General features: G+C 44.7%; 1 protein-coding gene across 1 annotated transcript in view; it reads left to right on the top strand.

The window, feature by feature from the left end:
- The first annotated feature begins 22,039 nt into the window (after positions 1–22,039).
- Positions 22,040–24,880, top strand: part of fbn2b (fibrillin 2b) — a 196,345-nt gene continuing 193,504 nt past the window's right edge. Inside the window, exon 1 of the mRNA XM_067968183.1 lies at positions 22,040–22,279. Coding sequence (XP_067824284.1) covers positions 22,104–22,279 — 176 coding nt within the window. The 5' untranslated portion in view covers positions 22,040–22,103. The remainder of the gene's footprint in view (positions 22,280–24,880) is intronic.

Genomic DNA, 24,880 nt, shown 5'->3' with positions numbered 1-24,880 from the left:
CGCTATTATTTTAAAGTGCCCCTGAAACCAAACTCCCAATTTGGGCCAAACTGACTTTTGGAAGATTCAATGCAAATTACACTAAATTGGATTCTGTGTCTCTTCAAATTCACCTGAAGTTCAGTTTAAACCCTATGGCCCAATATTCCTGGGGAGTTGAAGAACAGGTGCAGGCTGTATTTGCGTGACTTGCTTGTGCCACCTTTTGGCTGTTGTTTAAAATGCCTGAGTTTGTATCAGAAAGCTGGAATGTGTCGAATTTATTGGCAGATTTTACATTCCTGCCTCGTAAACTAACAAACACTGTTTAGTCAGATGTTAATGATTTTGTCCTGTACAAGTGTAATGCTAACAAAATGTTAACATGCAGAATATCTTCCTGTGGTGCAGCCCAGAGCCAGTTGGAATCATTGCTCGGCTGTGGAGAATATTAAAATGTTTAGATGCGATGGACAGATGTTTCTTGAGAGACAAAATTTGATAGATAGATTACTAAAATTCAACCAAATGCTGTGACCTTCAACACTCACCTTTCGATTGTGCTTCTACAATGGTCCAGTGAATAACTGTACCACCCAGCGTGGTACTTCACCATAGGGAGCTGAACTTCCCTGGTCCAATCCCTAGTGTGTGCTCCGTTAACTGATTTCAGGCAGGACAGTGGTTGGGACACTACAATTGGCCTCGGTGCCCTTGGGTTAAGGAGGAGAAACATCAGCCAGGACCCTGCCCCTGATCAGTCCAGGTGAATACATAATTGGGCTCGCTCTCCATTCTCAAATAGTTGGCCAATACTCTGCCAGGTCTCACACATGAAGAATCCCCAGTTGGGCAAAATACTGGAAAGCACCTGTGGAACTATATCCCAGTGAGAGCCAGCACTCATGGAACTGTACTCCAGTGAGAGTTAGTGGCCAGGGAACTGTGCCCCACAGAGATTCAGTGGCTGGGGAACTGTACTCCAATGGGAGTTAGCATCCGGGTAACTGGATCCCAGCAAGAGTCAGCGCCATGGGAACTGTACTTCCAGTGTGAGTCATTTCCCAGGGAACTGTACCCCAGTGACTCTCACAGTCAGTGCCATGGAAACTGTACCCCAATGACAGTCAGTAGCTGGAGAACTGACATCCATATGTAATGGGTCCAGTGAATAATTGTGAACATAAATGGTTTAGAATATTAAACAACATATTGGAATATATTTCCTGAATTGACTAAATGAGAGCCTATTGTAATAGTTAAGTCCTTTGCCAACTTTTCATGCTTTTTGTGTCTCCTAATTCATCTCACACATTTATTCTGCCTCTTTCTTATGTTCTGATTTAGCCATTTCCCTCCTGCCCCTTCCTTCTATTCATTTTTCTTTTTTTGTGTTTAAATTAACCTATATCGCAGTTTCTGCCCCTCACACTTCTTCCTCTGCAATGTGTCCATCTGTTTAATTTTTGATTCTTTCCTCTGTCTTTTGTCCTCCCTTAGGCTCAGCACAATATGAACTGTTAACTCCTGACACATGATCCGTTGATATAAATCACATTGGGGAGGCCCGTTATTCTGTAATTCACACAGCACCAGTTTCCTGCCTTAAAGGCATCGGCACATGAGTTCAAGTTGTCAGACAGCAGTCAAGACAACTTTATGGAAGACTTGCCGATTAACATTTCATTTTGGTACAAGGACTCTCAAAACTGAATGAAAAATGTTGGATCTGTAGAAGCTTTTAAAGTTATAGCCTGCTTCATGCTGCACACACATCGCTGTACACACATCACAGTACATACATCGCTGTACATACATCTATGTACACACATCACTGTACACACATCACTGTACACACAACACTGCACATGCATCACTGTACACACATCGCTGTACATACATCTATGTACTCACATCACTGTACACACATCGCTGCACATGCATCACAGTACACACATCGCTGTACATACATCTATGTACACACATCACTGTACACACATCACTGTACACACAACGCTGCACATGCATCACTGTACACACATCGCTGTACATACATCTATGTACTCACATCGCTGTACACACATCACTGTACACACATCGCTGCACATGCATCACTGTACACACATCGCTGCACATGCATCACTGTACACACATCGCTGTACATACATCTATGTACACACATCACTGTACACACAACGCTGCACATGCATCACTGTACACACATCGCTGTACATACATCTATGTACTCACATCGCTGTACATACATCTATGTACACACATCGCTGTACACGCATCACTGTACACACATCGCTGCACATGCATCACTGTACACACAACGCTGCACATGCATCACTGTACACACATCGCTGTACATACATCTATGTACTCACATCGCTGTACACACATCACTGTACACACATCGCTGCACATGCATCACTGTACACACATCGCTGTACATACATCTATGTACACACATCGCTGTACACACATCACTGTACACACATCGCTGCACATGCATCACTGTACACACATCGCTGTACATACATCTATGAACACAAATGCACAGTTAGTTTGTTTTTTCATTTGGTTTTAGATTGGAATTCCCAATTGTAAGCAATTCTGGAGAGAGAATAGTCAGCCAAAGGTGGCTGTGAGAGGAAAAAGAGCTTGTGGTTTGCAATTTTCTCACAATTTCTGATGGTATGGATACAAGAACAGTGGGCAACAACCAAAAATACACTTTGTGTGCAGTCTGTGTTCTCTCTCATGTTCACTCACTTTTTTCTCTTTTTTCCAATTTCTCTCTCTATCGCACTTTCTTTCTTGCACTTACTCTCTTTCTTTCTTCTTCTGTATAACAGCAAGCTGACTTTCATTATTCATGTTGAAAATTGAGATCTCCAACTCATCCATTGGCTAAATAGGGTGTTGTCCAGTGTAGAACTGAGCCATGCAGATGAGGAAGGTCCCAAATTCAATTCCTGCTTTGTACAGAGTTATGTGACCTTGGTCCTAGGGATAGGAGCACTAAAATTGGCTCCAGGGACCCTGGGCTAAGGCTTAAAAAAATCAGCCAGGCTTCCTTCTCCTGATTGGTATTCAATGGCCCTTGATGGAAAATGCCTGCGTGTATTGGGTGAAGACAGGATTTGACTGATCCTCCCAGTGCTGGTTACCTGCAGATGTTCACTTAATGACTCATTGTGCTGCTGTGGGAGAGTCAGCTGGTTCGGGGATGATTGTTTACCATGGGGATTCAAATCAGTTCAAATATATCAAATTTCACAACTCCAAAGGTGTCCAGACGTCCGACAGGTGGCATAGCTCAGGGGTTTCCAGGCCTTGAAGGTGCATCGGCAGGATATCTTTGGAATTGAGAAACATGCAAACCTCGGCAAGCTGTATAGGTGTATACCATGGAGCCTCTGGGACTGTATAGGTGTGTACCATGGAGCCTCAGGGAGTGTATAGGTGTGTACCATGGAGCCTCAGGGAGTGTATAGGTGTGTACCACGGAGCCTCAGGGAGTGTATAGGTGTGTACCATGGAGCCTCAGGGAGTGTATAAGGTGTGTACCATGGAGCCTCAGGGAGTGTATAAGGTGTGTACCATGGAGCCTCAGGGACTGTATAGGTGATAACCATGGAGCCTCAGGGAGTGTATAAGGTGTGTACCATGGAGCCTCAGGGAGTGTATAGGTGTGTACCATGGAGCCTCAGGGAGTATATAGGTGTGTACCACGGAGCCTCAGGGAGTGTATAGGTGTGTACCATGGAGCCTCAGGGAGTGTATAGGTGTGTACCACGGAGCCTCAGGGAGTGTATAAGGTGTGTACCACGGAGCCTCAGGGAGTGTATAGGTGTGTACCATGGAGCCTCAGGGAGTGTATAGGTGTGTACCAAGGAGCCTCAGGGAGTGTATAGGTGTGTACCACGGAGCCTCAGGGAGTGTATAAGGTGTGTACCAAGGAGCCTCAGGGAGTGTATAGGTGTGTACCATGGAGCCTCAGGGAGTGTATAAGGTGTGTACCATGGAGCCGCAGGGAGTGTATAAGGTGTGTACCATGGAGCCTCAGGGAGTGTATAAGGTGTGTACCATGGAGCCTCAGGGAGTGTATATGGTGTGTACCATGGAGCCTCAGGGAGTGTATAGGTGGACCATACCTCATCCCTAGATTACCCATACCTGATCCCCATATTACCATACTTGATCCCCAGATTACCATACCCAAACCCCAGATTATCCTTCCTGATCCCCAGATTACCATACTGGATCCCTAAATTACCCTGATCTCTATATTATACACAACTGATCCGCAGATTACCATACCTGGCCTGGATTACCCATGCTTAATCCCTAAACCACTATACCCGATTCCCAGATGACCCATACCCGTTCCCTAGATTACCCACACCTAATCACTTGATTACCCACACCTGATCACTGGTTTATCCAGCCCTGATCCCTAGATTACCCATATCTGCTCTCTAGATTACCCATACTTGATCTCTAGATTACACATACCTGATTCCTCGAATACCCAAACCTGATCCCTAGATTACCCATACATGATCGCATGATTATCCATACCGTATCCCTTGAATGCCCACAACTGATCCCTAGATTACCCATATCTGATCCCCCATTATCCATACCTGATCCCTAGATTATCCATATCTAATCCCCAGATTACCTATACCTCACCCACAATTTATCCCTACCTAATCCACATATTACACATACCAGATCCCTAGATTATTCATAACTGATCCCTCCGTAATTGACCCCCAGATTACCCATACCTGATCCCTGGATTACCCATACCTGATCCCTGGATTACCCATACCTGATCCAGATTACCTATACCTGATAAAAAAGCAATCTGTCAGGTCTGATGTCCGTTCAAAATTTAAAACCCCAATTTGTCTGAATTAGGTCATTTGGGATTCTTTGTGTTAATGAATATGTGAGGTTTGCCCAATTCACAATAGTTTGCTTTTCCCTTTAAAACTTCCCTGCTGAGCATGTGCAGGCGCTCTGCCATTTCCCCAATCACACTGTTTCTGTGCTGCAGCAGTGGGCACTGAGCCAGAAACTTGCTGGTGACTGGATCACAGCAATAAAGTAGGCTCATTTATAACTGACGGAAATGACTGCGGTATTATTTTTTAAGTGGGGTCCATCCAATGCAGGCATGTTAGCGTATGTCTGTTTCCTTGGTAGCCTATTTTCCAATCTGAAACTGTGTGGTTGTGGACAATGAGTTGACTCTGTCCAGCAATGTATATTGGGCCGATCGGTGTGGGTGGAGTAGGTTGGATTTTGCCCACCAGGGGTTGTGGGACCAATCCATATGGGTGGAGTAGGTGGGATTCTGTCCACCAATGTTGGGATCGCTTGTGTTTCCAGGTGAGTGAGTGTGTGTTGGAATTTGTGTTTCTTCAGGGTGCGGAATCAGAGTGGATATTGTCGGGGGGGAGGGTGGGTTCAGTCATTTCTGAAGCTGAATCTAATGTACCAATTTCTAGCACTCCAGACAGAGCTGTGTGTGGTGACAGGCTGTAAACAGATTCAACAGACCTGCTTCTCACTGTATCAAACTGCCTCAAAGTCTGGGAAGGACATTTGAAGGCATTGAGTGTGGGAGGATTTAGCAGAGAACATTATGTTCCATGCTGGGTAATGGTGTGAATGGAAAGGTGTAAATCAGGGAGCTGATCTGAAGCCTGGGGCAAACACGTGGCGGAGATTGCAAGCAACTGTTTGTCACATGAGTGAGAAGAGTACGCCATATGGTACGCATTTGCCATGTGTGTAAGGAGAGTATACAGTACTGTGTGCATTTGCCATGTGTATAATGAGAGCTCACAGTGTTGTGCGCATTTGTCATGTGTGGAGAGTACACAGTACTGTGTGCATTGCCATGTGTGTAAGGAGAGTACACAGCACTGTGTGCGTTTGCCATGAGTGTAAGGAGAGTACACAGCACTGTGTGCATTTGCCATGAGTGTAAGGAGAGTACACAGTATTGTGTGCATTGCCATGTGTGTAAGGAGAGTATATAGCACTATGTGCGTTTGCCACATGTGAAAGTAGAGTACACAGTATTGTGTGCATTGTCATGTGTGTAAGGAGAGTACACAGTACTGTGTGCATTTGCCATGAGTTTAAGGAGCGTACACAGTATTGTGTGCATTTGCCATGAGTGTAAGGAGAGTACACAGTATTGTATACATTTGCCATTTGTGTAAGGAGAGTACACAGTACTGTATGCATTTGCCATGAGTGTAAGGAGAGTACACAGTACTGTGTGCATTTGTCATGAGTGTAAGGAGAGTACACAGTATTGTGTGCATTTGCCATGAGTGTAAGGAGAGTACACAGTACTGTGTGCATTTGCCATGAGTGTAAGGAGAGTACACAGTATTGTGTGCATTTGCCACGAGTGTAAGGAGAGTACACAGTATTGTGTGCATTTGCCACGAGTGTAAGGAGAGTACACTGTATTGTGTGCATTTGCCATGAGTGTAAGGAGAGTACACAGTATTGTGTGCATTTGCCATGAGTGTAAAGAGAGTACACAGTATAGTGTGCATTGCCATATGTGTAAGGAGAGTATATAGCACAATGTGCGTTTGCCACATGTGAAAGTAGAGTACACAGTACTGTGTGCGTTTGCCACGTGTAAGGAGAATGCACAGTGCTGTGTGCATAAAAACAATACTAATGCTGCTTGGTTGCAGCTCCGTGTAATTACGTTGAATCTCACTATCAGGACTGATGGGAATTGCAGAGTGCTGCTGCGTAGGATTAGCTGCGAGTGGCCAGGTGTGTGTGTGGTGTGTGATCTGTGAAGCTCCGACTTGAGACGTATACATTCCAGGAGCAACATTAACTTCCCCACTCCAAAAATGAGTTTGCCGGTGTGTTAGCACTGCAAGCAAATATTACAACACTTCCCAGGAATGCTAGTCTACTTTCCAGTACCAGCGTTCTCCGAAACACTAAAAACTGAAGTTAACGGCATGTTCTGCTGAGCAGACAGCTCTCCCTGTGGAACAGCTTGTGAGCTTGGCCGTCTGGTAAAACATTTACAACAGACTGTTCGCCTTTCAAATAGTCACCACTGTTTGTTTAAAGAAAGAATTAGGTGGAAGGTTTTGGCTCTGGAACAAGCCCTCAGGCAGCCCATGTTTTGCCCAACATAACTAGCCAACAATGCCAAACATTTTCCGCTCACATTACAAGACACGGTGCCTCTGTGAGACTGACATGCTTCCTGACTCTTGGCTGGGACTGCCAACTCTGGTTGGACATATTCGAAGGATGTGCAGATAGGGTTAGATGAAGTAGGGTGGGAGGAGGCTCGTGTGGAGCATAAACACCAGCATAGGCCAGTTGGGCTGAACGGCCAGTTTCTGTGCTGTAATTCTATGTATTCCTGGAGATTTGATGGTGTTATGTTTAACCGCAGTTTGCAAATTTAATTTTCGAAGATGCCCATGAGTAATTGTAATTTCTGTCTCCCTCGGAGCTGAATGTTTGCCAGGTTATTCCATATGTATGGCCATCCCATTGGATGAGAGCCTGCCACACCTTGTTCTTCCAAACTCATTTCACACAGGACCCTTCCAGATGCCTCAAATACTCTCAAGATACCTCCAGCTCTGACATTTCTGCTCCTTCCACCAGCAGAATCTAAAACTTCCGAAACAAAAAAACCGCCTATAACCTCAGTAAAAGCAGAAATCTGCTTTCCTCTGCTCCTTCCTCTCCTGCTCCTCACACCCCACTTCCTGAAGCTCCCACCTCCATCGCCTCCACCTGCTCATGAATGCTTCTAAGGCCATTAATTCCTGAAGCACTTGGGAGACCCTCAGTTCATAGCCTCCATCCCACCTGTTCCAGGTGTCAGAAGAGTGGTGGATGCGGAACAGGAGTTTAGGTGAGAGATTGGGGGAGGTTACGTTCAAAGAGGTAAATATTGAGCAGGTTGTTGAGGATGGGAAGATCAGCAGCCAGGTGAATCATAGAATCATAGAAATTTATGGCTCAGAAGGAGGTCATTCGGCCCTTCGTGTCCGTGCCGGCCGAAAAAGAGCTATCCAGCCTAATCCCACTTTCCAGCAGTTGGTTCGTAGCCTTGTAGGTTATGGCATTTCAAGTGCATATCCAAGTACTTTTTAAATGCGTTGAGGGTTTCTGCCTCTACCACCCTTTCAGGTAGTGAGTTCCAGACCCCCCACCACCCTCTGGGTGAAAAAATTTCTCCTCAGCTTCTCTCTAATCCTTCTACCAATTACTTTAAATCTATGCCCCATGGTTATTGACCTCTCTGCTAAGGGAAATAAGTCCTTCCTATCCACTCTATCTGGGCCCCTCATGATTTTATACACCTCAATTAAATCTCTCCTTAGCCTCCTTTGTTCCAAACAAAACAACCCCAGACTATCCAGTCTTTCCCCACAGCTAAAATTCTCCAGTCCTGGCAACATCCTCGTAAATCTCCTCTGTACCCTCTCCAGTGCAATCACATCTTTCCTGTAATGTGGTGATCAGAACTGTACACAGTTCTCAAGCTGTGGCCTAACTAGTGTTTTATACAGTTCTAGCATAGAGGTAGAGTGAAGAGGTAGAAGGAAACAAGTCTTTTTATTTTTCGTTGTTGGGATGTGGGCAACACTGGCAAGGTCACATTTATTGCCTGTTGTGTGTTGCCCTGAGAAGGTGATGGTGATGGTGATGGGCTTCTCCATGAACCACTGTAGTCCTTATGGTGATGGTGCTTCTATGATGACCTTCCAGAGTGCAGCAGGGTGAAGAGGTGTGTGGAGATTGTCCTAGAGCACATCAAGGTAAAGAGGTGTAGAGAGACAGCAGGGTGGATGTGTAGAGAGACAGCTCTAGGGGATAGTCTTTTCCCCTATCTCCTTTTTTCCTCTCTCTTCCCCCTTCGCTTTTGCCCTTGCTCTCTTTTCCTCTCTTTCTTTCATCCCTCTCTCTTTTCCCCCTCTCTTTTTTGCCCTCTCTTTCTCTTTCCTCTCTCTTTCTCTTTCACTCTCTTGCTCTTTCCCCTGTCCCTTTCCCCCTCCTTTACCCTCTCTCTTTTCCCCCTCGCTTTTTCTGGCTTTCTCTTTCCGTCCCTCTTTCTTTCCCTCTCTTGCTCTTCCCTTCTCTCTCAACCACTCTCTCTCTTCCCCCCCTCTCTATTTCCCTCCCTCTCTCCCCCTCCCACTCTCTCTCTCCCCCCATCACTTCTCTCTTTGTCTCTATCGCTTAGATGCTCAGATACACAGATCAGAAGGCCCCAGGTCTGTGCTGAGTTAGTTGACCTTGACCAGGGCAATGGTAGGGATGCTACAATTGGCTTCAGCTCCCTTGAACTGGGGGGGGGGGGGCTGAAAAAAATCAGCCAGGATTATTGCATCTGATCACCATCCAATAATCCCCGCTGGAATATGTGTACATGTGTGGACACAAGCAAGAACAGGATCAGGCTTATCTGTGATGCCCATTGTGTCGAATAACTTTCCGGCACTCATTATCTAGGCTCACACATGAAAAATGGCCACTTTGGAACTGAATTTCAGTAAGAGTGATTTCAGGGAAAAGGGGGATGGAGTAGTGGGGGGTGGGGGAGCAGGGGGTAGAGAAAATCGATAAGAAAGAAGTAAGATTGGGTTATGATTAGGGAAAGTGAGATTCAGGGCTTTGATTGGGAAATATCTGGAAGAAAACGTCATTTATGCTTTTGCCAGTCTATACAGTTTCAGGATATAAAAACTAACTGAACTCAGATGGTTTCTGGACTTTAGATGAGTCAGTGGATTGGTATTGGGCTCACGTTTGCTATGTCGCAAATCCAATCCTAGGGTGGGCGCCAAGATCTGTTCTGCACTGCTAAACTGTAAATGGGAGCCTGTAGCTGGGGGCAGGGGGTGGGGGGAGGAGGCTGAGGACAAACGGCCAAAACCCTGGAGAAAACGACCTCAACGGGAACCTTCATTCGACTGGAAGCTCTCACATCCCAAAATAAACTTGATCACAGTCGGGGAAACCAGTAATAAACATCTGTTTGTAATTTCAGATAAAATTAGAAACTAAAAACCATTCAGATCAGTAAGCTGCTGTCATCTCATTCATCACTTCAAGCATTTCTTTTGAGTTTCCCTTTTTTATGTCTTTGTTTATCTCCCCCTCCTTCACCCTGCCCTCCTGTGAGGTTCCCAAACTTGTGGTCACCCACCATCTGTTATCAAAGTGGTCTCTGGCCTCTGGCTGGCTACTCTCCACAGAAAACTCATGCCTGATCCAAACTACGGTTAAAACATCTCTTTGGCACAGGAGTTGATTATGTCTGTCCATAACCGTATAACTTTAAAACCTAAATAATGGCAATAGTGGAGACAGTGGACAGGCTGCTGGTCCAGCAGCCTGTCCACTGTCTCCACTATTGCCATTATTTAGGTTTTAAAATTATTTGCGTGGCAAGTTGCTGAAAGTGCGAGCTGATAACGTCACAGTGAGGGAAACAGGGCATCTGGGACCTGAGTGAACAGGGCAAGCAACTGGGTATCTCCTTAACCAATCAGATAGATGGATTGTGAAATTAACAGCACAAGGACTGAGAAGGAAGTGTAAATAAAAGTGAGTGAATTCAATGTCAAATCAAATACAGAAAGAGAAATAAGGAGAGGGAAAGAAAGAATGGATTAAGAGAGAGAGGGAACGAAAGATTGGATTAAGAGAGAGAGGGAACGAAAGATTGGATTAAGAGAGAGAGGGAACGAAAGATTGGATTAAGAGAGAGAGGGAACGAAAGATTGGATTAAGAGAGAGAGGGAACGAAAGATTGGATTAAGAGAGAGAGGGAACGAAAGATTGGATTAAGAGAGAGAGGGAACGAAAGATTGGATTAAGAGAGAGAGGGAACGAAAGATTGGATTAAGAGAGAGAGGGAACGAAAGATTGGATTAAGAGAGAGAGGGAACGAAAGATTGGATTAAGAGAGAGAGGGAACGAAAGATTGGATTAAGAGAGAGAGGGAACGAAAGATTGGATTAAGAGAGAGAGGGAACGAAAGATTGGATTAAGAGAGAGAGGGAACGAAAGATTGGATTAAGAGAGAGAGGGAACGAAAGATTGGATTAAGAGAGAGAGGGAACGAAAGATTGGATTAAGAGAGAGAGGGAACGAAAGATTGGATTAAGAGAGAGAGGGAACGAAAGATTGGATTAAGAGAGAGAGGGAACGAAAGATTGGATTAAGAGAGAGAGGGAACGAAAGATTGGATTAAGAGAGAGAGGGAACGAAAGATTGGATTAAGAGAGAGAGGAAAAAGAGACAGAAAGGAAAAATAAAAAAAAGTTTTTAAATTTTAAATTTTACATTTTTAAAATCTCCAACAACAATTAAAACCTGAAGGAATGGGACTCCACATTTGTAATAGTTAATTTTCAGTGCCAGAGAGGTTGACAGTAACTAACACTTATCACATAGTTAAAAGGGTATTTAGACTGAAATGGACAAGACTTTCTGTGGTGAGTTTAGTTCGAATCTACCGCACAAATACTGGAACTTCACGCCGTTCAATGCATTTTAATGGTGAGGCAGACAATGAGATGCCTTTATCGCGAAGCTTACAGTGGAGTGGCGCATCTCGGACAGCAACTTTTGGAATTCCTCGTTTGACTGCGCATCTGTCCCTCGCCTGAACTTGCTATAGCATTTGCGCATAAATAACGACAAGCGCCTCCCCGATATTTGGACAACAAATTCTGGCTCAATTCTTTGATCTCGAGTTCACTTCAGCTCTTTTTTTCCCCTCGAGTCCCCTCCTTCTGCATTCACAGTCGTGGTTAAATAACCTGCTCCATTCTAGCTCGTGCATTCTTCTCAACATTTTAAAAACCTGGCACACGTGCCCTTAACAATGATATTGTCTCCTATTATTAGAACTTTGGATCTGTAAGTCTCTTTATAAATTGGAACCCTTGAAATTGCCCTGTGGAATTTTAGCTCAGGCACACTTGGTACATTTATAGAATCATAGAATCATAGAAGTTACAACATGGAAACAGGCCCTTCGGCCCAACATGTCCATGTCGCCCAGTTTATACCACTAAGCTAGTCCCAATTGCCTGCACTTGGCCCATATCCCTCGATACCCATCTTCCCCATGTAACTGTCCAAATGCTTTTTAAAAGACAAAATTGTACCCGCCTCTACTACTGCCTCTGGCAGCTCGTTCCAGACACTCACCACCCTTTGAGTGAAAAAATTGCCCCTCTGGATCCTTTTGTATCTCTCCCCTCTCACCTTAAATCTGTGCCCCCTCGTTATAGACTCCCCTACCTTTGGGAAAAGATTTTGACTATCGACCTTATCTATGCCCCTCATTATTTTATAGACTTCTATAAGATCACCCCTTAACCTCCTACTCTCCAGGGAATAAAGTCCCAGTCTGTCTAACCTCTCCCTGTAAGTCAAACCATCAAGTCCCGGTAGCATCCTAGTAAATCTTTTCTGCACTCTTTCTAGTTTAATAATATCCTTTCTATAATAGGGTGACCAGAACTGTACACAGTACTCCAAGTGTGGCCTCACCAATGCCCTGTACAACTTCAACAAGACATCCCAACTCCTGCATTCAATGTTCTGACCAATGAAACCAAGCATGCCGAATGCCTTCTTCACTACCCTATCCACCTGTGACTCCACTTTCAAGGAGCTATGAATCTGTACTCCTAGATCTCTTTGTTCTATAACTCTCCCCAACGCCCTACCAATTTGTCTGTTACTTTTAACAGTTGTTAACCATTGAGATTAAACTGGTTACATCCTCCATTAAAATAGTGACAGAGGAAATTTCAATGGAATATAGTAAGCATTCCATTGCTAATGTCCTACAGCGTAATTTCAAGGGCAGAGCGTTAAATCCTCGTTGTTTGCCTTTGGTCTCTGTCCAATTCTGTAGCCGGCAGGATGCCCGTAATTGTACACGCTATTCCAAACATGGTCGTACGAGTGAGTTACAGAGGATTGGAGTATTAGTGGCTCTCTGTCCTCACAGCTTGCTCTCTGGAATGTTTTTCTAGCCAGAGCTGGGGGTGAGCTGGGTGAAGCTGCCTCCTATTAGGTTTCCTGGTACGTGATTACTGAGACAGCACCTTCTCACCCACAATAAGCTACCTGCTGTGTCATGGAACAGCTAGGGAATGACTGCAGTCTGGTACAGTCATTTATTCCACTCTGCTTCACATTGGCCCTATTCAGTTTGGTTGAGGTTTTCCAAACCCCTCTTGGCACAGTACTAAGACTATTTATTTGAAAGCTCTTAACCACAGTATTCCCGTGAGGTACCACATCTCATTTAGATTAGGACCTTCGGGAAACCAGGATACTCTGAGTATTTCTTGTGGGAATATTAAAACCAGGATACCAGCTCTTTATGACGATCACCGTGGGATCTTAACCAACCCGCAACTCAGACAGATGGGGCCTTGTCTGAAGGTTGGGGCCTTCGGCAGTGAGCTGCTATCCTCACTGTACTGTGTGGTGCTGGCTTGAGGACCGTGCTGACTGACACCTGACTCCTTGTGATTTTTTTTCTTGAGTATAATGGAATATTTTCACACTGAGAAGTTATTAAATTAAAGATTGTCCATGTTTTCAAAACCTTTTAAGCAATTTTCTTGACCTACAACAAAGGAAGTTCAAATTGAACGTTAACGTTTAGAACATTGATTCCTTGGAACCTGGTATAGGTTTTGGGAAGTTTCATTATTTAAAAAAAAATGTTACAGTCGTGTAGCTAACTTGTGTAGGCCAATAAAAATGATCATGCCATCTTAAATTATTGTTACTGATTTATTACCCAGATTTGAAAGCTTTAATGCACATTTAGATTATTTATTTTTTCTTCAGACGATCCTAAGGGCACAGAGCAGATGTTTTAGATTCTGTTCCGTGATACACAGTACCTGTTTTCATGAGTGAGCCATCAAAGTAAATAGTCCTGTAATTCACTTAATCTCCCCCACAACGCTAAATTAAAAAGCACATTTGCTCCCCGGCCTCGGGGTCAGACAAGAATCAGAGCTGGTCTTTAGCTTGCTGTCTCCAGAACACTTTGTTGCTGAAATTGTACTAAAACCTCCCTCGTACACACCACCAGGCTCCCTTGGATTTTTTCTAATTATGAGCCTGAGAGCATCAGTCATCAGCGGTCCCTTAAGACCCCGAACATCACCGACTGATTAGCGCTGTCTGAAATATGACGTCCGCTTTTCCTAAACAGCTGGACTTTGTGTGCTGATTAAAGGACTGTATGCCAAAAAAGAAATTACTGCTGGGAAGAAAACATTTAAAGCAGTAACTGCTCCTCGCTAAGATTTTACTGCAAGCTCCGACATTCTATTTGGTGACACTTTGTATAGTCGGATTCACGAATTGTCTGTTCCCTCGTTATATTGCAGAGCTGGTTCTGTTTGAAGCACGTGTGGGGGAGGGAGGAGGAGATGGTAGGATTGCAGTGCTCAGGAATCTAGCTGATTTGTAATGTGGCTGGACTCACAACACCATCAGAAACTGAGATGCAGCTCTTTAAAAGGCACAATCCTGACTTTCATCTTCTTGTCGCTGACCCTCCCCATTGCTAGGGGAAGGCCCATCCAGGCCAGCCATGCAAACATCATACTACTGGTGTGATCCAGGCACAGTGATCATCCAGCCTGCCCATGCCCAGTACTGTCAGTCGTGCCCTTTACATTCACTATCCACAAACCCACCCAGAATTCAGTGATCAATGCTGACTGGACAATCCAAACTCGGGAACCAGGTAGAAAATGGAAAGGTCTGCCTGTTGCAGTGTGAAGTAGAGCAGGAGATCTGTGGAATTTGGGGTTGAGTTAACTGTTGGGGTTGTTGTCAAAGAACTGTGACCCTCATCTATTTGATCCGGGAGCCCCTCATAGCGGGGAGATGTTCGGTAGGAGGAGAAAAGTGTCCTGCACTCAAACATGATCACCACCCATCTCAGTGTGCACAAAATGTAGGCCTCAAAACCCAATAAACTGTTCTCTGATGATGTTAATGGAGAGTGGATCTCTTTCAAAGCTGGTCCTCTGGCTTAGCTTCTGTGGCTGCTTATTGCTTCATGAACTCTGGAGGGTGCTTGCAGCAGAACACGAGTTAAATTCTAACCAGGTGATGGGATTGGTATGCTGAAGTCAGACATTGCATTTCCCAGTGAAATTAGTGCAACTGGATCCTCACACATTGCAGGATCCTGCCCCTGGCAGCACCACGATGTCACCAGCCGGCCCCAGCTCCGACATTCCAGGGAGCACAGGTCAGCACTGGAGCCTCCAGGGCAAACTTTCCTAATTACTGTAATTTTATGCAAAGTACCTTTGCTCGAGTATAACCCGCCCTCTGCTCACTATCCAATGTTGTGTGGCAGCAGCAGAATCAAATGGAAGCTGCTGCTTTCTTCTCTGCATAGGGATTGTTTTCTCCTTAAGCTGCAGTAGCCTGAAGACCTAATCACAGTGGCACAGGACCCTGGGGACAGAGTGCAAAATCATCTAATATTAAGTAAAGATGAGACAGAACACATTCCACTCTGCTGGTCACTGGCACGACAAAGCATAAAATCCACTCAACAGAAAATACCATGAAATAATCCCAACCACCCTGAGGAGAAAATGTCAAATTTTGGTGGCTTTAGATTTACCAGCAACGGCTGAGCTTGCAGTGGTTGGGCTCACAGTGGTTGGGCTCGCCGTGGTTGGGCTTGCAGTAGTTTTTCTTGCAGTGTTGGCCTTGCAGTGGTTGGCCGTGCAGTGGTTAGGCTTGCAGTGGTTGGACTCGCAGTGTAGGGCACAAAGTGTTGGGCACGCAGTGTCAGGTACGCAGTGTCAGGCTCGCAGTGCTGGCCATGTAGTGGTTGGACTCGCAGTGCTGGCCTTGCAGTGGTTGGACTTGCAGTGTTGGGCTCACAGTGTTGACCTTGCAGTGGTTGGACTTGCAGTGTTGGGCTCACAGTGTTGGCCTTGCAGTGGCTGGACTCGCAGTGTTGGGCTCACAGTGTTGGCCTTGCAGTGGTTGGACTCGCAGTGTTGGGCGCACAGTGTTGGCTTTGCAGTGGTTGGACTCGCAGTGCTGGCCTTGCAGTGGTTGGACTTGCAGTGTTGGGCTCACAGTGTTGGCCTTGCAGTGGTTGGGCTCACAGTGTTGGGATCGCAGTGTTGACCTTGCAGTGCTGGCCTTGAAGTGGTTGGGCTCACAGTGTTGGCCTTGCAGTGGTTGGGTTCACAATGTTGGGATCGCAGTGTTGACCTTGCAGTGCTGGCCTTGCAGTGGTTGGGCTCACAGTGCTGGCCTTGCAGTGGTTGGGCTCACAGTGCTGGCCTTGCAGTGGTTGGGCTCACAATGTTGGGCTCGCAGTGTTGAGCTCACAGTGTTGGCCTTGCAGTGGTTGGGTTCACAATGTTGGGATCGCAGTGTTGACCTTGCAGTGCTGGCCTTGCAGTGGTTGGGCTCGCAGTGTTGAGCTCACAGTGTTGGGCTTGCAGCCTTCAGGGCTTTTGTTCTTTTTTGCTCCCCATGCCTTGTTCTTCTTCATTTTCCCTTTAGGAGAGAGAGATTTCCTGTGTGCAGTTTGTAGCAAAATCATAAACACATTTGTAAGGAATATAAAGCAACTCTCTCGCTATGTCTCTTTCTTTCTCTCTAAGAAAGGAGCACATGACCAGAATGAGAAAGAAGCGTGTGACCACATTGAGTGAGCAGCACATTATTAGAGAAGAACATGTGACCAGACTGAGAGAGCAGTACATAACTAGACTGAGAAAGAAGCATGTGACCTGGCAAGAGAGTTATGTGGCCAGAGGAGAATGGAATGTGTGATCAAACTGAGAAAGGAGCTTGTGACCAGATTGAGAGGAACATGTGACCAGGCAGAAAGGAGCACGTGATCAGACTAGGAAAGGAGCACCTAACCAGGTGAGCAAGGTGTGTGACCAGATTGAGAAAGGAGCACGTGATCAGACTGAGAGGACCACGTGATCAGACTGAGAGGACCACGTGATCAGACTGAGAAAGAAACACATGACCAGACTGAGAGGACCACGTGACCAGGCAGAAAGGACCATGTGATCAGACTGAGAAAGGACCATGTGATCAGACTGAGAAAGGAGCACGTGACTTCTGTGAAATCAGCGGCAGAGACAAACTCTTTTCCCGGGATTGAGTCATTATCCAATCGCAACTGGAGAGCTGTATGAACTGTGTTGTGGTTGGTTAACTCCTTATTTCCAAAGGCCTGACACGGTTCCGCCCAGTGCTACAATCTCTCTGCTCTTCGCTTTATTTGCTCTTCACAGAAACTTTCTGGGGTTAGAGATACGAGCACGGAGCATGGTAACAGTAAACGTGCGGCCCCTGCCCCACTTAACTGTGGCAGCTGTGTCCTGTCTGAGTCGCTCAGCAGTTGTGAACAGTTTGGTGCACTTTCTTTGTGAGAAGCCGGGAGTGACAGATGTCAAGGTTGCACAGTCATCTATGCTGCTTTTGGAGTGGTGCAGAAAGTGAGAGTCAGGCTGCAACACTTCATCACATGCTGGTTCCCTGACATTCCAGGAACAGCCTGGGATCACTGGCTTAACATTTGCTGACAGCTCAGTAAGAATTGCACCTTCTCTGTGGGTCTGTGCTCACTTCCTCTTTAGTCTGGTGACTTGCAGGAATGCCATTCCAATCTGTGAAAAATTACACTGGGCAGCTCCAGAGAACCAGCTGCATTCTTTATGTGTCTGAGCTGAAGAAAGCAGTGAAAAAAATCCTTCAAACACCAAACTCTTGTTTAACTTTATACAGAAATTGCAGCAATTTCTAGTTTATTTTGCAATTCAAATTGATTTATTTTGCATACGACACAGGAAATTCAGCAGATACCAAATCTACAGAGAGAGGTAGGAGGATGAAGAAGGGTGGAAAGAGATGGAGAGGAGGACAGTGAGGGAAAGGGAGGGAGAAACATAGAGGGGAAAGGGAGGGAGAGGAGGACAGTGAGGGAAAGGGAGGGAGAAACATAGAGGGGAAAGGGAGGGAGAGGAGGACAGTGAGGGAAAGGGAGGGAGAGGAGGACAGTGAGGGAAAGAGATGGAGAGGAGGACAGTGAGGGAAAGAGATGGAGAGGAGGACAGTGAGGGAAAGGGAGGGAGAGGAGGACAGTGAGGGAAAGGGAGGGAGAGGAGGACAGTGAGGGAAAGGGAGGGAGAGGAGGACAGTGAGGGAAAGAGATGGAGAGGAGGACAGTGAGGGAAAGAGATGGAGAGGAGGACAGTGAGGGAAAGAGATGGAGAGGAGGACAGTGAGGGAAAGGGAGGGAGAGGAGGACAGTGAGGGAAAGAGATGGAGAGGAGGACAGTGAGGGAAAGGGAGGGAGAGGAGGACAGTGAGGGAAAGAGATGGAGAGGAGGACAGTGAGGGAAAGGGAGGGAGAGGAGGACAGTGAGGGAAAGAGATGGAGAGGAGGACAGTGAGGGAAAGGGAGGGAGAGGAGGACAGTGAGGGAAAGAGATGGAGAGGAGGACAGTGAGGGAAAGGGAGGGAGAGGAGGACAGTGAGGGAAAGAGATGGAGAGGAGGACAGTGAGGGAAAGAGATGGAGAGGAGGACAGTGAGGGAAAGGGAGGGAGAAACAGAGAGAGGGAAAGGGAGGAAGAAACAGAGAGAGGGAAAGGGAGGGAGAAACATAGAGGGGAAAGGGAGGAAGAAACAGAGAGAGGGAAAGGGAGGGAGAAACAGAGAGAGGGAAAGGGAGGGAGAAACAGAGAGAGGGAAAGGGAGGGAGAAACAGAGAGAGGGAAAGGGAGGGAGAAACAGAGAGAGGGAAAGGGAGGAAGAAACAGAGAGAGGGAAAGGGAGGGAGAAACAGAGAGAGGGAAAGGGAGGAAGAAACAGAGAGAGGGAAAGGGAGGAAGAGAGACAGACAGAAAGACAGACAAATGGAGACGGAGAGGCAGAAAGTAAGAGAGATACGAGGGAGGGAGAAAGACAGACAGCAAGTGAGTGAGAGATGAGAGGGGACAGAGTGTGAAAAAGTGTGCCAGAGATACAATGAGTGGGAAATGACACGAAGAGGGACAGGGAAATAGAAAGAAAGAGACAGACTGAGGAGAGAGACAGGGAGAGAATGAAACAGAAAGGAATGAGAGAGAAAGAAAGGAGGAGATGGAGATACATACAGATAAACAGAGAAAGAGACAAAGGGAGCTAGATATACAGTGAAGGAAATGGACTTAGAGGAGAAAAATAGAGGGGGAGTTAGAGACTTGCAGTTTGTTATCTCACTGATTTATAACATGTGATGATAAAAGGGGAGGTGTGAGCCCTGACCTGCTCCTAATTGCCTCAAGCTTGCTTGATTTAGCCATATTGTTGCTATTTTACCAGGACACAGTTTCTTTCTGGGGATGTGCACAGTTGGAAATGCCAATTGAGTGTTTTGGGACACAAAATCAGGCGCTTCATCTGTGAAGCAGAGGTGACTAACGCTCAAATACTGACGTTTTAACATGGAATCCATCCCATCTCGGGCACTCCCAGTATTAATGAAAATGCAGACACATTGAGCCCATCCTACCCTGGCCACTCCCAGTAATAATGGCAGCATGTGTACATTGAGCACTTCCATTTGGCTACACCCAGTAATGGTGTTGACACTGCAGGCATGTTGAGTCTTGAGGTTTCACACTAACCGTCATAATGATTACTCCTCCAAGCTAAATTTAATACAGGTAGTAGAATTTCTAACCATGGAAAAAAGTCTTTAGCCCCAACATACTTGTCTTATTTTGATTGATCAATTTTACCTAACCATCTTCTCACCTTATCCTTCAATCCCACCTTCTAACCATTTATCCCTCAATTCCACCTACCACCTCCTAACTATATATCCGTGAGCGAACTTCTCAAGGATTTTCACCTGCACACCTCCTAACCATACAACACTCAATCCTACCTACCCACCTTCTCACCATATTCCTAAACCCCATTACATAGAATGTATAGCACAGAAACAAGACATTCGGCCCAACTGGTCCATGTCAGTGTTTATGCTCCACACGAGCCTCCTCCCATCCCTCTTCATCTAACCCTATCAGCATATCCTTCTATTCCTTTCTCCCTCATGTACTTATCTAGCTTCCCCTTAAATGCATTATGTTATTCGCCTCAACTACTCCATGTGGTAGCGCATTCCACATTCTAACCACTCTTTGAGTAAAGAAGTTTCTCCTGAATTCCCTATTGGATTTATTAGTGACTATCTTATATTTATGGCCCCTAGTTTAGGACTCCCCCACAAGTGGAAACATTTTCTCTACATCTACCCTATGAAACCCTTTCATACTCTTAAAGACCTCTATTAGTTAACCCCTCAGCTTTCTCTTTTCTAGAGAAAAAAGCCCCAGTGTATTCAATCTTTTCTGATAGGTATAACCTCTCAGGTCTGGTATCATCCTTATAAATCTTTTTTGCACTTTCTCCAGTGCCTCTATATCCATTTTATAATATGGAGACCATCTACCTACCTTTTCACTATATCCTTCGATTCCTTCTCTGTCCAAAAATGCGCTTCATTGTCTCTTGACCCCATTTATGCCGGCACTTCAATGCCCTCATTCCACAACTTGATTACCCTTTGAATGAAAAACTTTCCCCTGACTTGCCTTCTTATTCTGAATCTGTGTACTCTTCTCTATAGTCGACAATATTATTCTGTATCTGGTGAACGAAATCAATGGGAAAAAAGGCAAAGGCATTGTTTGAACAAAGATTGTTATTATAGGAAAAGAGCTGAGAGCAGCGTCAGACTGGGTTTATTTAATAAAGATGGTTGTCACTTCCATTGTGTGCCACATCTGTTTGTTTGGATTTGCCCTGTGCAGGCAGGCTGATAACGTTTACAAGTGTGTGGGTATCTTGGTGCCTCCGTGAGCGAACACAAAGATTTTCACAAAACATGCAATGTGTGACACACTTACATGTTTTCTAATCGCTGTGACTAAAGATTCAGTTGGAAGGAAGAATTTAGAAATGAGGTTATAAAAAAAAATCAAAGCCAGATTTTCACTTCTCAACCGACCAGTGAAAGCTGGAGTTTTTTGGAACGCCTGTGAAGGGTAAGAATTGGAATTGGATGGTTGGAGAACAAACACTTCGGTTTGCTGGGCTGCCTTTCTCCCTTGGAGCAGGGACTTTATTGACTGCAGTCTGTGATCATCTGTTAAATGTAAACTATTTGACTAGGAATGTAACATCTAGCAGCCTCAAGCTCTGATGTAGTCATCGTGAGCCTGCACTCCAAATGAATTGATGATTTGATTCTGATGTAGGGATGTTTTCTACAGCCACTTCCAGATCTGCTCTTTTCTGCTGATCACTTCTGCTATTTTCTTTCTCCATTTTTCTAATACCTGAGGTCGCATTTTTAAAGTCACGGATTGTTGGGAGAGTTTGAAGTGTTTGAAATTGACCTGAAATTGACAAGTAGATCCCTGGAAAGGGATCTTACAGCTGAAAGTGTTTAACTGTTCCTTGTTATTCCTTGTTAATTTCAGACCCCATGGAAGTTGAGAAACGTTTGGCTCAGGAATGTGCTGGGCTTGTCTATTAGCCCCTCACCACTGTCGACGAAGGACCGCCTCCTTGCCCAGTTTGGATCCAGCTTCCACCTCCTCCCCCCCTTCCTCGGGTTAGGATTTTATTCCCTTTCTTCGGCCCAGATCCCCCACCAAACAAAGAGCTCTGGGCTGATCAGGATCTCCCGACCCTGGAGGAATTCTCTGTGTCCTGATTAAAAGCAGATGTTTTCCCGCTGCTTAGCAGAGCGCTCCCATTGATGGTAAACTTTTGCCTCTTTGTTTAAAACCCTTGTGTACACAGTGCTTACCCCTCCATTCCTCGGAATCGCCTGCTGCCTGTGTCAGGACTTGATGTGAGAGGAGTGGGAGTTTGAGACAACTCTTTAATTTTCTCTCTCTTCAGCCCAATAGGAGTGGATCGGGGGGCTGAGTGTCTGCAGCAGTTTTGAAGCGTTTTCCAGGAGGTTGTAGCATGGGGGCACGGTGGATAGCCAAGTTTGTGCTGGGATGTACGGCTCTGATCTGCCTTTCCATTGAAGAGGCGCTGACCCAACAAGAGAGTGAGTTTGGAGCGGCAAGATTCACGGGAACCGGGGACAGAGAATTACAATCGCGGGTCAGGAGACGAGGTCAAGACAACTTGAGAGGGTAAAGTTCAGTCATTGCAAATAATCCGAAAAAATCTACAGTCAAATATCTAATAGACGAAATAGAGATGGAGTCCACAACCCATCTCATTCTAAATGTGGTCCTGGTCATACCAGCGAATCAAGAGTTCTCCAATATTTATATTTAATATATATAATTTATATATCTATTATATTTAATTTATTTTTTGTATAAAACACAAATGCTCCTCAACAACGCCGCTTTGCATCTGAAGATTGAACCCCATTTTGAAATTATCCCGGTAATAGGTTCGTTTAATAAATGAAAAGTTGGAAGGACTCGGGATTGTAGTTTGTGTTCCTCTCCACTATTCGGCCACTCATCCGCTCTCAGTTCCACCCGAAACCTGACGCCCCCACCCCCAAGTCGAGCTTGTCTCCTTCAAACTTTTTGCTTTTGTGTTAGGAATGCGGTTGAAAGTGAGAGCTAGCTGTTGGCTCAGAGTGAAGGGATGTTTAGTGCTGAGTTTTTCAGTTTGAAGGGGATAGCGATGTATCGATTAATAAAGGCAGGATTTGAATTCATTTAGGGTTGAGATTTTGGATTATGCTCTTAAGAGAGGAGTCCAGTTCTTTGTCTTGGTTGGAATGCGACTTGGGGAGGGGTCAGAGATGTGAAGGGGGGTTTTTAGTGAGTTCTGGACTGGACTGGGAAAACGTCAAGACTTTGAGAGAGTTTTTAGGACCTACTTGTAAAATCTGTATTTAAAAGAAAAACATGCATTTGAACTTTATTGCATATGTGTGAATTTCCTTCCATGCATTTAACAGCCCTTATAAACAAAGAGCCCCAAATAGTAAGGCAGCACATGAAATCACCTCAGAATGCCTCTCTGGAAACCAGGGGGAATGGTTTATAGTGACTGAATAAGTCAAATTCCATTTTTATTACATGGGATTCCAGGATTTATATCATTGTTTTGGGATCACTTTCTATGATTCCATCCCTTTTACTCTTAAAAACGCAGTGGCCTGGATTGCAACTTAGCGAGACACAGGTCTGATTAATAGAATTCCCATACGGCCAATGCAGATGAGTTTAAACTGTAGAACAATGAGAAATGCAGCGAACGAGCTGACTGTAAGTAGGGTTAAATGGGGAGTGAGCAGGGCCGAGGCAGTGAAAGTGAGCAGATGTTGGCGATGCTGGTTTTTTGTATTGAGATTATTGTCAAAGATACAATCTGAATGAATTGAGTTTGAAGGTAATGTTTCTTCTGCTGGCCTCTAGTCTGGATCTTGAATAAATCATAAACTTACAAAATTACCCAGAAAGTACACGGGAATTGAATTAATTTGTGTGAAGATTTCACAGAAATCAGTGTTAATTTTTTAAGTGGTCTACAAAATTGCCTTGTGCATGTATACCACTGAAGGATGGAGATGTTATGTCTTTAGCCACTACTGGCAGACACCCAGCAGTTGCGAAACTAGACTATGACGGAACAATGAGCATGGTGTGTTGCTGGTGGCCAGCCTGTCATAGCTCCACGAGTTGATTTTCCATGAACTTTTTGTAATTCAGTTACAATTAACTTTAAAGTGTTGGTTGAGTTGAAACATACACACCACTGAGACCCTCAATTCAGATTAAATCGCCATGAATAATTCATTCTTTTGGTTAGCGGTTGAACCAAGTATGATTCCTTTTGAGTGCCACACGTGCAGAGTGTAATTTACAATCTGATGCAGGAGTAAAGCTGCTCTATTCTCATAGTTCCCGTACAATGCATCAGCCAGCAGCAAAAGTCATCTCTTTTATAGACATTTAAAACCCAATGAAAGGTCAACTTTTTTTTAGATTTTTTCCCCCCAATAATCTCGAGTGTACTTCTAACTAACTCAAGGCCACCGTCGCAAATATAGTGTCTGAATTTAAGCCCGAAGACGGTGTTGTGTATGTATGGGACCCTCACTCCATTTTCTACGTAATGGAATCACTGTAATGCCCACTAGGTGAGACTGCAGCATGGAGACCCTTAGTGTCTTCGTTTGATTTATCTTGAAAGAAGTCTTGAGATAATAGATGGTTTATTATACTTAGTAAGTTTGGTGAGTTTACTTAGCTTTATAAATCTGTACATTGCAGTTTATGGGTTCATATACAACCTCCAGATGTTTAGGGACAGACGTTCCTTGGTGTCATGTTTGAAACATTGGTTATTGCAAATATTACTGAATTTTTAAAATTCTTTTTGCAGTGACTTTAAATTCACAATTGATAATCTGATTTGAATAGTAACAATGAATATATTTAATAAAGGAGAATTTTATTAATTTCTAATGTCGGTTTGACAATGCTCTAGTGTCGTCTCTCTCTGACCATTCAGTCCAATAAATACTTCCTCTGGATTTAATAAGTAAAACACAACACAAAGTAAGCTGGATGGGTTCAGACACTCCCTGTGTGAATATATTATTGTAATTACATCACAGGAATGAATCTGTTTTTAATTAAACTGAATACAAAAGCCCATCTCCCCTTGAATCACCAATTAACACAAGTTAAAAGACCAGCTTTTTTCTGCTGTTACACCATAATTCTTTCACCCAATTTGCAATGTGCTAAATTATGCTCTAC

Source organism: Heptranchias perlo, chromosome 29, assembly GCF_035084215.1.
Source record: "Heptranchias perlo isolate sHepPer1 chromosome 29, sHepPer1.hap1, whole genome shotgun sequence".
In the NCBI taxonomy this organism is placed as follows: domain Eukaryota; kingdom Metazoa; phylum Chordata; class Chondrichthyes; order Hexanchiformes; family Hexanchidae; genus Heptranchias; species Heptranchias perlo.
The sequence above is the reverse complement of the archived record's forward strand: the minus strand, read 5'-3'. Positions and strand labels throughout refer to the sequence as shown.